At 40.3% G+C, this 15,504-nt stretch overlaps 1 protein-coding gene across 1 annotated transcript in view; it reads left to right on the forward strand.

Moving 5' to 3' along the window:
- The window catches only part of GALNT5 (polypeptide N-acetylgalactosaminyltransferase 5), a 56,799-nt gene that overhangs the window by 30,291 nt on the left and 11,004 nt on the right, over positions 1-15,504 (forward strand). The window contains exons 4-7 of the mRNA XM_525944.8: positions 8,157-8,292; positions 8,889-9,008; positions 12,043-12,160; positions 13,168-13,491. Of these exons, the coding sequence (XP_525944.2) occupies positions 8,157-8,292; positions 8,889-9,008; positions 12,043-12,160; positions 13,168-13,491 (698 nt within the window). The remainder of the gene's footprint in view (positions 1-8,156; positions 8,293-8,888; positions 9,009-12,042; positions 12,161-13,167; positions 13,492-15,504) is intronic.

Here is a 15,504-nt window from a genome sequence, read left to right on the forward strand (position 1 = left end):
TGTCCCAAATTTGACCACTAGGAGCTTCTTCAAGCCTGTGCCCTTTTGACCTGACCCATCAGTATTTCAAGATTTCGTAATGTTTTAATTCTATAATCCTCACCCCTCTCTTCTCTGACCCATGTCTATTCTTCCTATGGTTCTTTCTGCCTTCCCCAAAGGCCGTATGCCTTCTTTTCCTCTCCCCTTTTTAGTGTGCAGGTGTTGGTGAGTGAATGAGAAGTGAATCTATTTTATGAGTATTCTAAAAACAACATCAAACATTTGGGTTCATGTTCATACATTTCTATGGAAGGATCTGTGCCCTGTAATACTAGCTGATTTATATGCTAGGTGCCATTCTGAATACTTTGTGTATTAACTGATTGAATCCTCACAATAACTCTATGAGATGAGTACAATCACATCCTCATTCTACATATGAGAATATAGAGGCACAGTGAGGCTGTGCCTTATGCAAGCTCCCCCATCTAGCCAGTGGTAAATCCAAAGCTGGCACCTGAATGCCCTGACCCCAGAGTCCATCCTCTTATCAACTACACCTTGAGGCCTCTAGACATTTAGCCACCACTCTGGCCCTGTAAGCCCTGCTTTTACAGGTCTCCACCAGCTTAAATTCAAGCATGTTCTGATGGGAAGTTTTCTGCTTACCTGAGTTTAATTTTCTCATAACTGGACCCCATATTTGAAGCTCTTCTCATTTCATTGGTTTGCTAACAAATGTCTTCTCTTTGTAGAGGAAATTTTAAGTGAGCAACAAATACATCACACCAAAATTGGCATTGCAGTGACAGTTAAGATTCTTGATGAGAGACTGCATTCAGAAAAATTTAATGGCATTCCATGCTTAATTTCCTTTGGAAAGTAATTATCTATAAATGATGTAAAAATAGGATACTCAAGAACTAGTTTAAATAGGTAACTTTTGAGCTGAGGTCTGGATGAAGAATATTCCCAAGCAAATGGAACAAGAAGTACAAATGTCCTAATGAAGAAATGAGCTTGGCATATTCAAGGTAAAGAAATAAGTTCATTTTGACTCATGGGTGCTGACCATGGGGAGAGTCATAAAAGATTCATTTGGGGAGAAAGAAAAAAGCAAGTTTTTCTAAAGTTTTGTGCAGCACTTAAAGATTGTAGGCATTATTCTCAGTATAAGGTGAAGCCAATGAAGAATATTAAATAGGAACAAAACTGTCTGATGTACATTTTGAAAGCTCATTCTGGCCACTGTGTAGAGAATGGATATTAGGAAGATGAAAAAGGAAGTAGGGAGGCCAGTTAGGAGGCTACTATAGTTGTCCAAGTACCAGGGAGGTGCCAGGGTAAATGGGACAAATGGTCAGCTTCATCATAGATTGTGCACATGGAACGTATAGGACTTGCCATCAGATAAGATGTGAAGAGAATAAGAATGACACCAATCAGAAACAAACCCTAGGACTGGTATCTGAACAACTTGGTGGGTGGTAGGCTCAAAACTGGAGGAGCAGGTTTGGAATTGCAGTTGAGTTTTGATTTTGTCCATACAAATTTGAGATGAAAATTAGATACTCATGCACAGAAAGTAGAATACAGAACCAAATATGGGTTACTTATTTAAAAATTTTCTCTCTGCCTGCAGGGAGCACAGAGTATGCTAGTAACGGCCTCCAACACAGTCCAAACTATTAGACAACATGGGTGGAGTGTCTTAGAAGGGGTGTTATGAGCTTGATTAAAGCAGTTGCAACTGCTTGCTCAAGTGCTTGCAGTTAACATCCATAGTGTAATTTATTTGAATTTAGCAAATCTGAATGTAAATTCAGATTCATTAACAGCCTTGAGAATATTAGCTCAGTAACTGTCAAACCATTTTGACAATGGCTTGTGTAGAAATAAATGTTTCATCACAACTCAGTACATGTGTAATCACACATATAACTACAGTAGACATTTTATCAAATAACATGTGGAATAGATTCTAATACCTTCTTTTCTATGTTATTTATGTTTTAGATCCTGGCCAATCTCAATAAATTGATTTAGTGATTGATTCACTAAGGGAATCTACAGCTCTCAGTTTGAAAAACCCCAGCTAGGTGTATCTTAATTGCTTGCCACTGCCTAGTAGAGTGATGCTTCCCAAACTATCTGAAAAGGACTTTTTTCCCCTAATTTCCAATTTTTTATTGACCTACCCCTTTGTAAATTATAATCAATATTAATTACCCAAAAAGGAAAGTAGATATATAAAAAACAAACCCATTTTTATTATATATAAAATATATATGGCTGGGTGCGGTGGCTCACGCCTGTAATCCCAACACTTTGGGAGGCCAAGGCAGGCAGATCACCTGAAGTCAGGAGTTCGAGACCAGCCTGCCCAACATGGCGAAACCCTGTCTCTACTAAAAATACAAAAAAATTAGCTGGGAGTGGTGGCAGGTGCCTGTAATCCCAGCTACTCAGGAGGCTGAGGCAGAGAATCTCTTGAACCTGGGAGGCGGAGGTTGCAGTGAGCCGAGATCACACCACTGCACTCCAGCCTGGGCAACAAGAGCAAAACTCTGTCTCAAAAAAAAAAAAAAAAATGTATATATATATATATATATATGTATATATACATATACATATATATATACACACACACATGTACATATATACATATATATGCATATGTATCTACATGTATATAAAAACAGTAAATAATAAATTTATAAATTTGACAAATTGCTATAAAGTTTCAAAATATTTGTTCTCAATTTCTATTGCTATCACCCTGTAGACAGCAGGGTCTGTGGCCTACACTTGGAGCAGCACTAGTGGAGCTTGGGTGCCTGAGAGTTTGGAAAGAAGAAAGGTGTGTCTCGATGTATCCTTGCCCAAGGATACATCCAATGCTGGGAAGTACACCTGTCCCCTGTGGGGAATTCAAGGCAATGCAGGATCAGTTTTAGCAGAGAATGTAATTCAGAGACTGGCGCTGAGCAGAGATGGCAGGCGTGGTGGGTCCTCTCAAACTCCCCTGGGTGTGCCACAGCTCTCAAGAGTAGAGATAAGTAAGAGACTAAGGGCCTCCTGAAGAGTTCCTGTAAATTAGAGATCAGCAAAGACAGCAGACAAAAATTTTCTCTAGGATGCCTCGCCAAACAAGGAGTTTAAAGATAAGAATCTGAGTCCAGAATCTGACAGGCCTTGATGCTACTGTTCCCTAAAATTTGCCCTTTAGGAATCAAAGAAAAGGGAAGTAACAGGCAAGGGTGAGATCCAGAGATCCAAAGACATGCAGAAATAGAAGTCAGATGGCCTATTTTGGTCCCAGGGTATTATGAGGCTCTCTGAAGTTCTGCAAGAGGCTCTCTGAAAGTCTGCAATCATCTACAAAATAATAAGGGGCCAAGCAGTGATCTGCCTTACCATTAGCAATGTCTACTATGCATTCAGTTTCCAGGGCATGTTAGTTCTTCATCTGAATCTAATTCAGGCAAAAAGATTAGGTCCAATCAGTTGCTTGCTGTGAATGAGGAGGTTGAGAGGCCCAAGTAGGATTTTAAAATTTGACAGGTAGGCCGGGGCAATGGATCTCTAAGAATTGCTCACTATATGAAGCCAACAGAATTAAAAAGATAGAGTAAATGAGATATCAGGGAAGAAGTAGGTCACCCATATCCCTTCCTAGTAGGGAACAGACCAAGTGATTTACTGCCCTGCCAAGAGGAGTTACAGTCAGGCATTAGAGAGTCAAAGTAAATATTAGGTTTTCATTTCCTTCATGACATGGCATTTGGCAAAATTCCTGACATTTCTATGAGCATTCTAAATAATCACTTGGCTAACTTTAAGTAACTGGACAAGTGACATCTAACTCCTAGCAAACTCCAAGGTCTCCTAAAAAGCAACAGTAGACATCTGTCTGCAAACTTTTATAACTTGTATCTGCTGCAGGTAAAAATTCTTTCCTTAGCATTACTTAGGAGGCATTATGTAAAATTAAACGGCACGCCAAGCCAACATCCCTCAAGGAATCCTAGACATAACCATCCAGCATTAACTGGTACTGCAGCAATATTCCAGGCTGGTACACTGGATATAACTGGGGGTCCATGCTCAACAAGGACCCAAAATTTTTGGCACATTGAACAGTTTTATGTTACCCCCCACCCCCCAGATTTTTAAGTTACAAATGAAACCCATCTGTAAACAATCCAGTATTATTGGGACCTATCCTTAGAAAACAGAAAATCCTACCAGGTAGCAATCAAGGTTGGACTAAAATTTTATATTCTTTAACCCACCTCTCCCTATATCCCCTCTCTCCTACCCTTTCCAAATCTAGTGCTCTGTAGCACTATAGGGTCACTATAGTTAACAATAGTTTATTATATATTTTCAAGTAGCTATCAGAGAGGATTTTGAATGTTCCCAATACAGATAAATGATAAATGTTTGAGGTGATTGATATGCTAATTACCCTGATTTGATTACTACACACTTTATGTATCAAATATCACTATGTACCCCATAAATATATACAATTATTATGTGTCATTTAAAAATTTTAAGTGACTGGGTTGATTATTTTGACAGTAAATTATACTAGCAATTTTTAAAGAATTTAGATATCAGGTAGCTCTTAGAAATATCTTCATAGGGCAAAGCTCAAAAAGGTTAAGTAACTTATCTAACCTGGCTAGGAAAAGCAGAGCTCGGATTGAAGGCTGTTGTATGTAACTTTAATGCTATGCTTATTTCACTGTGCCTCTCGCCTCTCCAAATCAGGAACAGTGCGTACAATGTCCATAGACAATAACCATGCCAATCAGAAATCCCACCAAGAGTCAGCTACACAGAGAGCTCCCTGTTTTCTCACCTAACATAGTCCTAGGATCTTATTTTAAAACAAAGTGTCTGAAAGTAGAGCAATAGCATGCATGCACAGGAGGATTCTCCTCTTCCCCAAAATAAAACAATATAAAATTCCAGACTATGTTTTGAGCAGATGCTGCTTCCCTTAGGTCCTGGCAGCAAATGAATGAGAATTTTTGTAGGGATCTGGGCCAGGTGGGAAGTGAATGCAGGTTTGGGGACCCATCCTGCTGCCACTGGGGACTGAGAAAGATAATCCAGGCCCCTTTGACTTCATAAGGCTGCTATGGGGATAGGGACAGGTGGTGTAGTAAAGAATGCTCTTTAAACTCTAGGTCTGAATGGACCACAAGTAGAAATTGTATTTTTTTTTTTTTTTTGAGACAGAGTCTTGCTGTGTCACCAGGCTGGAGTGCAGTGCCGTGATCTCTGCTCACTGCAACCTCCGCCTCCTGGGTTCAAGTGATTCTCCTGCCTAGGCCTCCTGAATAGCTGGGGCTACAGGCACACACACACGCCCAGTTGATTTTTGTATTTTTAGTAGAGATGGGGTTTCACCATGTTGGCCAGGATGGCCTTGATCTCTCAGCCTCATGATCCTACCACCTCAGCCTCCCAAAGTGCTGAGATTATAGGCGTGAGCCACCACACCCGGCCAGGAATCTTCTTCTACTACATTGTATACCACTAGCCAAGTGGACTTTAGCAGGCCACGCTTCATACACCTACATGACTCTGTGAGTCTTCCCATGACAGGGGAGACGGCTGTCCCAAAGGTGCCATCCCCAAAGGACACCCTTAGGAGATGGCTTAGTCCTTTTGGGCTGCTATAACAAAATGCCTTAGACTAGATCATTTATAAATAGCATATATTTATTGATCACAGTTTTGGAGGCTGGGAAGTCCAAGATCAAGGCACTAGCAGATTCGGTGTCTAGTGACAGCTCACTGTCTGCTTTAAAGGCGGCACCTTGTTACTGTGACCTTACATGGTGGAAGGGCAAAAGGAGCTCACAAACACTCTCCAGCCTCTTTCATATGAGCACTAATCCTACTTAAGAAGACTCCACCCTCATGATCTTGTGACAAAGGCCCCACCTCCTAATACTGTCATCTTAGGGTTAGGTTTCAAAATATGAATTTTGGATTGACACGTACATTCAGACCATGCAGGGGACAATACCCTGTCATTGTCAAACAAGCATTAATGCCCTGAAAATAGGACCCTTCCAGCCTGGTCAGGAGATGAAACTGCTATCTCCAAGAACAGAAGACTACATGGAGCGGGTTTGTTTCTCACAGATGGTTTCACTAAACAGAATCCTCAAGAACACTCCACACCAATACCTTACCCTCATGCAAAAATGCCATTGTTAACCAAGTAATTAATATGATGCTAAATTCTATTAATTGAGAGGTAGTTTGCAGATTTCAGTGATAATGATCTGTCATCTAAATAACTATCCTCATCTTGTTCTCTAAGCCTTCTCATACCCAAAGCTCTGCCTCCTTCTAGCATTTTTTAAAGAATGTAATCTATGGAATGAGCTACTTATTTTCTAATATCACATTGCTGTTTGTTAGCTGTGCAACCATAGAAAAGTTACCTAGGGTCTTTGTTCTTCAGTTTCCTTGTCTCTTAAGTGGGAATAAAAATTAGTTCCACACTGCAGGGTTGTTGTAAAGACTACATAAAACATGCATGAAGAATGTTTAGAACAGAGACTGGCATAGAACAAGCACTTAGATGATGGTTGCTCTTACAGGTATGTCAAGAGCTGAGCTGAGCACCCAGGTATCAAAGTAGTCAATTAAAATGATAAACCAAAATGAAAGCAGTAGTCAAGCCTTAATCCCTTACTGCAACAGTATCAGCAGGAGGCTGAACAGGAGAAGGCACTGGCTCCTCCTATGTTCCATTTTTCCCCCTGGAATGTTGCTGAGTGATGGATCAGAGCAGAACAGAGCAGACAAGAGGGGCATCTCACTGCCTGCCCAAGGAACCCAGCACAAAAGGCTCCTTCTGTTATGTGGCCCTGGGATCCAGAGTAAGAAAGCGAAAGGCTAGGAGTGGGAAAGCACTGAATAGTGAGTCAGAGTCGAGCGAAGTGTCTTCAAGACCCATTCCATCTCCAATAAAGTGGTCCTGGCAGAGGTTTTGGCCTGAATGGAGGCACCTGAGTTAGGAATGCAGACAGACAGAAGAGCAAGTGCTGCAGCCGAGTGGAGGGTCTGAGACCTGGACCGCAACTCCCTTTAGAGACTTCAACACACTGGCTGGGCACCAAGTCTGAGTGAGAAAGCAGGTTTCCCCCATGAGCCCCAGTAGGTAGAGCCTTTGTATTACCTGTGGTTGGGCCTGAAAGATCACACATAGGATGTGGACCAGGAGCTTATTTCCTGGGTTGTTACACTCTCTCACACACACATCACACCACACACACACACACACACACACACACACACACACTTCACTTGTATAAGATCCTCTGGAGCAATGTAGATGCTACTGAGGTTTCAATGGAGAGAGAGAGAGAGAGTGTTACTTCACACAACTAACAGGGAAATAAAAGAGTTCTTAATACTACTTCTGGCCTCCAAGTTTCTTTTCCTTTTTTTTTTCCTCCTCTAAGTCTTTTTAAAAATTGTATAAAATACATAGAATATAAAAATGTACCATCTTAACCATTTTTAAGTGTGCAGGCCCATAGTGTTACATACGTTCACATTGGTGTGCAGTCTCCACGACTCTTTTTACCTTGCAAAAATAAAACTCCATACCCATTAATCAGCAACCTCCCATTCCCCACTCCCGTCTCCTATAACTCTTTTCATTACCTCCTAGCCTTGCTGGTTTGTCCACTTTAATTTCTTTCATCCCTATTGTGTGAAGTAATTTTTCCTCTTCATCATTCCTAAGGCCAAACTTGTCATCTCAGTCTGTCTGCTTCTTAAAAACAAAGTCCCAAATCCTGCACCCCCAGCGTTAATGGGCACACTCTCTCAGAGGGGACTTCAGCAACTACATTTAATACCAAGTATTCTTTTCAGATTCTTTTGCCCATTCTAAATGGCTTATCAATTTTTTCCAAACATAAATTATGTTTGCACCACAGGACTCCTAGGAGCAAAGTTTCTCTCATTTCAGTATGAAATGAAATTATAGTGACCACGAATTCAGAAAAAAAAAAAAGGTCACTGCATTTATAGCCACATTTCTGGAGCAATCATCAATACCTTTGAACATGAAGTACACACATTCAATATATCGTATTTTCTAAGTTTTTTGTGTGTGTTTGGCCCTCTAGGTGATGTGTTGACATTTTTAGATTCTCATGTGGAATGTAACGTTGGTTGGTTGGAACCTCTTCTGGAAAGAGTTTATTTAAGTAGAAAGAAAGTGGCCTGTCCAGTAATCGAAGTCATCAATGATAAGGATATGAGGTAATATTTACACATTCCACAAGATACTTTCAAGCACATCTTTAATCACAAGCAGCAGAAAGTGTTGAGTATATGCCTAATACGTGTGTTTTTTCAAAATCCAAGACATATGCAGTTTATCTACTTAAATAAATGGAAAAACATGGTCGATATCTTGGGATCAGAGTCTGCTGATGCAATAATCTATCTGGTCACTACAAATTCTTAACTCTAAATACCAATAAATCCTAATACTCATGACCTAGTTTTTCCCCTTTATATTTAGCTGAACCCCAAATATTTATTTACCTCAAATTTAGTTCTTATTTCTGTGGGAAGCGTATATGTGCTTTTAAGTTGCTCTTGTATTTTTTTTTCTTCAAAACTGGCTAGCATATTGTTATTATAAAAGTATAAGTTAAGCACAAATAAGCCAATCAGTTACTAATGCAAATTGTACTTGTAAACATTCTTGAACTATTATTAAAAGGTGGTGATCTAAACTCATCAAAAGCACTTGTTTCATTCATTTGATTACATCGTGAAGCCAAATCGATAAAGTATATAAAGATGTATATAATCCCAGATAACACTTTGTTTTTCATTTCCTGGATTAGTTACATGACAGTGGATAACTTTCAAAGAGGCATCTTTGTGTGGCCCATGAACTTTGGTTGGAGAACAATTCCTCCAGATGTCATTGCAAAAAACAGAATTAAAGAAACTGATACAATAAGGTAAGTGTGGGATATTTAAGACTAGAAAGCAGTCATGTATCTTTTTGTAAAAGCATTAAAAAATTCTACAAAACAGCTGTATCTTGTTATTCTATAGAACATTAAGAATCACAGTTCTAGCCAATAGATTACCAAAGCAAACACAGTGTTCTTGAGAAATTCATTCCCAAAACTCATTCTTCACTGGTCATTTGTACCCTACTCAGGCCTGAACACAGAAAAATTCACTAATGCTATCCTGTCCCCTAGGATTTGCAACCTAAGAAACACAAACTAGCAAAATGTGCTGCATACATACTATATAAACACATGTAATATTAAAGTAAACATAAGTGCAAATTAAAAGTAAATAATGGTAATAGAAATATCATTCTAATGATAGCAATGGTTAGGATTTTCTTTTACAGCCTAATCCTACCCCCTCCATGAGAAAAGTGCCAAATTATATGAATAAATTTAAAAATTGATTCAGAAGCTGGATATGAATTCAAGTTTGGGCTTTTATTTCCAAGAAACTGCATTGAAGAACACAGCTTAGACTTGAAGCTGAAGTGGAGGCTTCCCATTACTTCTTCAGAATATAAGCCTGCAGCACAAGCATTAAGCCAGCCACAGGAAGAGCTGCAGGGGGCTTAAACTTTCCCTGTTGTAGTGACCACTTAAGCAGACACAAGTAAGCCAGCCCCAACAGAAAGCCAAGCCCAGACCGTGCACCAAAGCGTGTTTTCCCCAAACTTACCCCTCAATCAGTCATACCCGCCTTCCTTGCCAGGTGTGATGCCTTCAGAATTATTCCACCAAGCAAAGGAGTGAAGGTTCTACCATTTATTGAGCACTCTGTGCCAGGCACCTAACTCTCTTCCTAACTCTAGGAGGGAGGTGGAAGTATTCACCTTAAAGAGATGGGGAAATTTAGACTTAAAAGCATTAAGTAATTTTCCCAGGAATACACAGCTAATCAAAGAAGAATTTGAGACTCAAACCCAGAATTACCTGGATTTAACACTCTTATTCTGAACCTACACCTAAAGAACCTCTGCTTTTTCCATACTCTCATGTTGAGGGCCAATGTAGTGGTTGAGTTCAGACTATATTCAACATAATGTTAGGACGAGAATGCGTTCTGGATAGTCTAGTAGGAAAATTGGAGAGCAGAAAGAAAATGAACATAAATGGTGGCGGAGGGGAGAGAGGTGTGGGACAGGAATTATCTCCCCCTTGAGATCACTGTATACCCTAAGCACAAAGCAGGCTCTCCACAGAAACTACTTTAGCTGGCTGAGTGGTGACCACCATAGGAAGTGATTCCAGTCTTGGCTAACTGCTGACTAAAATGTAGTATCTATCCTCCATGATCAATATTATTAGTGAAGGTTCTGGAGACAGTTTGAATCTCAACTGTACCACTGAGAAGTGGTATGAGCTTGAAAAGGTTACTTATCATCTTGAGCCTCTGTTTTTTTATTTTTACATAAAGACTCATAAAAGTAGCTGCTACTTCGATTGTTTTAAGAACTGAATCAGATAACATATAAAGTGCTTTGAAAGGTGCTTGCCATATAACACGCTGTCAGTAAAGTTTGTGTGTGGTTGTGAGGCAGGAGAATAGGGTCTGGAGGCAAGAAGCTTAAGGCCAATTCATGCCGACTTCCTAAAGCTGAATCAAGGAAAAACACGAAGGTCTGGGGGCAGGGAATCTAAGGCCAATTCCTGCTGACTTCCCAAACCTGGATCAAAAGGAAAACACCTGGGTCTAGGGGCAGGGGCTCTAAGGCCGATTAACACCCACTTCCTAAAGCTAAACCAGAAGGAAAACCCCATTTCCCCACACCCGAGTAACAAAGGATCAAAGGCTACTCTCCCTACAGCCCTCCCCTTCCACCACATCTCAGAAGGAAAGGGAGAGTCTCTGCCTTGGACTGGCCAAGCAGGGACCTTCCCTTCATCTGCACAGGGCGCCAATTCACCTCAGCCTGTCATTAGCCAACCAAATCCTCCATCCAGATAAGGGGCAGCTGGTAGGGACCTCGAAAGGAGTACTTGAAACCCAGAAAACTTGGTAACCCGGCCCTTGAACCGTTTGCTTCGGCCCACTCCCACCCTGTGGAGCGCTTTCCAGCTTTAACGAATCCCTGCTTGTGCCGCTTCGTTCATGTGTTTCGTTCCTTTGTTGGTGTGTTTTGTTCAACTCTTTGTTCAAAATACCCAGAACCTGGACAACTCACACTCACGGCCTTCCTCCCAGTAACGGCTGAGAGGCAGTACAGTGGAGTGAGTGGCACAGCGTCCCCTCAGACTGCCCAGAGCAAACCCAAGGTGTCTACTGTCCTTGGGAAAGTTTCTTACCTTCTCCGTGTTGCCAATTCCTGAGCGCTTGCTTGGAGGTTCTAGCAGGGAGCGCAGCTACTCATATACCCTTGACGGAAGACCGGAAGACCGGAAGACCGGAAGACCAGAAGACCGGAAGACCGGCCCTCCTCTATCAGGGGTGGTCGTCCTCTTCCACAGAGCGCGCAGCTTTCGGGAGGGACGCACATGGAGCGGTGAGGGAGGAAGGAGACAGCCGCCTAGCCAGCTAGATCAGCCGAATCAACCCTGGCAATCAATGGGCTGACAGATGTTGCAGCCAGATCGCCCTCACATCCAGTGTTGCAGATTCTTAATAATTGCACACACAAGATTTTTTGTGAAGTCTGGGCTGGAATATATATATAATACTTACAATAGTGCCTGATACTCCCTTAGCCCTGAATAAGTGTTAAAAATAACATTCCTGGACAGTTTGTGTCACAGTATAAAGGACAAATAATACTAGTTCCAGGATGCATCTTTGCTGAACCTAATCTAGCTCTGCCACCATGATCCAGGGATCACATCACTTAAGCCCTATTTGTGACTCCATCCCAGGGCTTCCCTGCAACAGGTAGCTATTCTGAGAAGCCTCCTACCTCCCGTACAGATGTACAGAGGAACAACTCTAAAAGTCGAGCTTTCATGAGATGCAAGTTTAAAAAACAAACTTTTCTTTTTGTAGGTGCCCTGTCATGGCTGGTGGATTGTTTTCTATTGACAAAAGTTACTTTTTTGAACTTGGAACATACGACCCTGGCCTTGATGTTTGGGGTGGGGAAAATATGGAGCTCTCATTCAAGGTATTACCAGGTGTTTCCCAACTTTTCTTTACGATAATGAGTTAATCAATTTTAAATGGTTTGATTTTACTACCATAATCAGGTATGTGACTGCCACTGAGAGGAAATTTCACAGAAATTTTAGGGTCTCTGGATTAATTTTTTCATATCTCAGATTGAATTTGGAAGAATCAATTGCTGTCATAAAATTTATTAGCATTCCCTAATATTTCACAACACCATTTCCACTTATAAATATGGGGGAAATGACTTTCTGCCACTCAGAGTAAATGCTGTGGGAGTCATACGTGCTACAAAATAACTCTCCTGGAACATCTGTCTAGAATGTTGGAAGGAATAGACTCAATCTGTAATGGATCATCTTAGAGAACACAAATGACAGAAGTACATTAAAATACCTCTAAAGCAAGTCACCAACAGGTCAGGTGTGCCTTATAGTACAGCTCCTTTGGGCACTTTATACAATCTATTATACAATCATTGATTAACTTCTGAGAAAGCCTTGGCAACAGCAGTAGTAGAGAGTGTCCAAAAAGTAATTGCTTTCCTATTGGGTGGGTGTTCTGTATGTATGTAAAAGGGTGTAATTTTGGAGCTGCTGATCATGAAGGATGGTTTTGAGTTGTATTCCACAAGCCTTTTGGTTCTTCCCAAAAATGAGAGTAGAGGAACGTGAACAAATGGACATCTATACTTCTTTCCCTGATTCAATCAAAACAAGAACTCATGTTTTACAAAATGGGATTCTGTGAAGATTTATTTACAAATTAAAAAAAATTTACATTGAAAGGAAATGAAAAAATTACATTTTGCTAATCCTAAAATGATCCACAGCAATACACAAAATTAAATAAGCCTGTTGAGTTTGATTTTCTATTGCAAAAGTGTTTTTGAAGTTGAGTATTACTTCAGGTAGGGGGAAACAAGGTGGTTTCTTGTCATTGTTAAGTGCCCATGATTTGTGGATAATCATTTGATAATTGATGCTTATCATCAAATTCTTCCAGGTGTGGATGTGTGGTGGTGAAATTGAGATCATTCCCTGCTCCCGAGTGGGCCATATATTCAGAAATGACAATCCATATTCCTTCCCCAAAGACCGGATGAAGACAGTGGAGCGGAACTTGGTGCGGGTTGCCGAGGTCTGGCTGGATGAGTATAAGGAGCTGTTCTATGGCCATGGAGACCACCTCATCGACCAAGGGCTAGATGTTGGCAACCTCACCCAGCAAAGGGAGCTGCGAAAGAAACTGAAGTGCAAAAGTTTCAAATGGTACTTGGAGAATGTCTTTCCTGACTTAAGGGCTCCCATTGTGAGAGCTAGTGGTGTGGTAAGTTCAAGTGGCAATTTAAAATCTTACTCCAGAAAAACAAAACACAAAATCTCTTTCAAAAATGTGTGGAAAGAATGAGTAATTACATTATAAATAAACACCAAGTATGAGCAAAGATGGGACAAAGCATGGCTGAGAATTAAATATAGGTAAACTTGAGGAAGGCTACCAAGTGGTCACGTTCATTGATTAACTCAACAGATATCTATTGAGTATCCGTAGATCTGGGAGTATTTCAGACTTGGATTACAGGGTGATGAATGAAGTAGACTTGGTTCCTTCCTTGTGGAGCTTAATTTGGGTAGAGAAGAAAGATTATAAACAAATAAGCAAGTCAAGCGTAAATACAAAATATAATAGCTCTCATTTAGGGAACAGGCCACAATTGATGACTCCTCAGTTAGAGTGGCTGAGAAATCCTCTCTGAGAAGGAGACTTTGTAACTCAGGCCTAAAACACTAAGTGTCAGTCAGCCAAGCTCTAAAGAAGAGTGCTAGGCAGAGGGTAAAGGTCACGTAAAGCCCTAAGACAGGTGAGTGTTCTCCATCCAAGCACTGGAAAGAAGACGAATGTTGTCAGGGTGTGAAGGAGGGAAGAATGGCACCAGATGAAGGTGAAGAGGAAGGAAGGAGCCAGATCACACAGGCCCTTGTAAGCAAAGTAAGGATTTTCTTTCTTTCCTTCCTTCTTTCCTGCCTTGCTTCCTTCTTTCTTCTGAAAGCAGTGGGAAGTTATTGAGCAGAGTTAAGCAAGGGGGTGATAAGATTTAATTAGGGTTTGTAAAGATTTCAAAGAGGAACTTAAAATAACAGAAAATATCAGAGAATAGCAGGTAACATTCCAGGGCATGAAGGATGGTATCCAAAGGGAAGAAGCTAAGCCAGATAAGGTAGCCAGAGTACAAGGCTGAGAAAACATCAAGAAAGAGGAGAAGCTGGGGAAAAGCCATTTCAAACCCCTTCTAGGAGTGAAGCTGCATTTGAAGAGGATGGTAAGACACGTGGGTTTAGATATGATTAGTCAAGCCTTCAGCTGGGGTTCTTAGACAGTCATGCTTATTTCTAATCTTTTATTTCTAATTTAATTTGACTTATAACTAACCCCAGTGTTTTTGTTTTATTTCAGCTTCCTTTTTCTTCATCCAAGAAATTCTTTTAAAATGTGACCATTAGTTATCCTGCCCTTTTAGGCCAAATTTTTTCAGTTCTTCTAGAGAGTGGATTATACCATGCTTTCCGTCTGGAAAATCTCCTGATAGCAAAAACTTATTATAATATTCCCCCTTGAAAGTATTCGGGAAATCCAGGAAAGCTATGAAAGACAAGAAACTAGTCTTAAAAAATGGTTCTGTTTTTTACAAAATTCAACTGATAAATAAGTATATGTGACCTGTTTTTAGGTAACGCACTGTATTATAAAATTGCCATTTTTATGGGTCCAAATAGAATGGCAGCTACTTTAAGTGGCTCAACCTGGTAACTTATCAGACATTTGGATTTATATACACTGTTCAAATAACAACATGTCAAATATAACTGTAAAATAAATTTACAATTTTTAATTTCAACCGCTGAGCAGAAAAAAAAAGAAAGGAATTTCCACTATTCTAATATTTCCCATTCCAGCAACGCAGAATCTCAGTCAGAGTAATAATAAGCTTTAACCACCAGAGGGCACTAGAAAACTACCTTTGGGCTCCGCTGTTGCGCTAACCTGAGTGAGTTCCTATGAAATTTCTGGAGAGCTCTCCTAATGAAACAGCCTTCTGCTGATGCCTCCGCTATACTATATCAAAATGCACCAAGTATTTTAAAAAGTGATTTTAACAAATTCCTTCTATTTTCCTTTGTTGCCTTCCTTAAACAAATTTCAGTGAAGATGTAGTTTGCTCCCTTCTGAAGCAAACCAGCAGGGAGCGTTATTAACATTTTTAAAAAATTAGGACCTTTCTCCAGGTAATTTACAACAAATTAAGTAGATCATTATTTTAGATAGACAATCTTGGAAAGT

This window comes from Pan troglodytes, chromosome 13 (assembly GCF_028858775.2).
Source record: "Pan troglodytes isolate AG18354 chromosome 13, NHGRI_mPanTro3-v2.0_pri, whole genome shotgun sequence".
NCBI lineage: Eukaryota > Metazoa > Chordata > Mammalia > Primates > Hominidae > Pan > Pan troglodytes.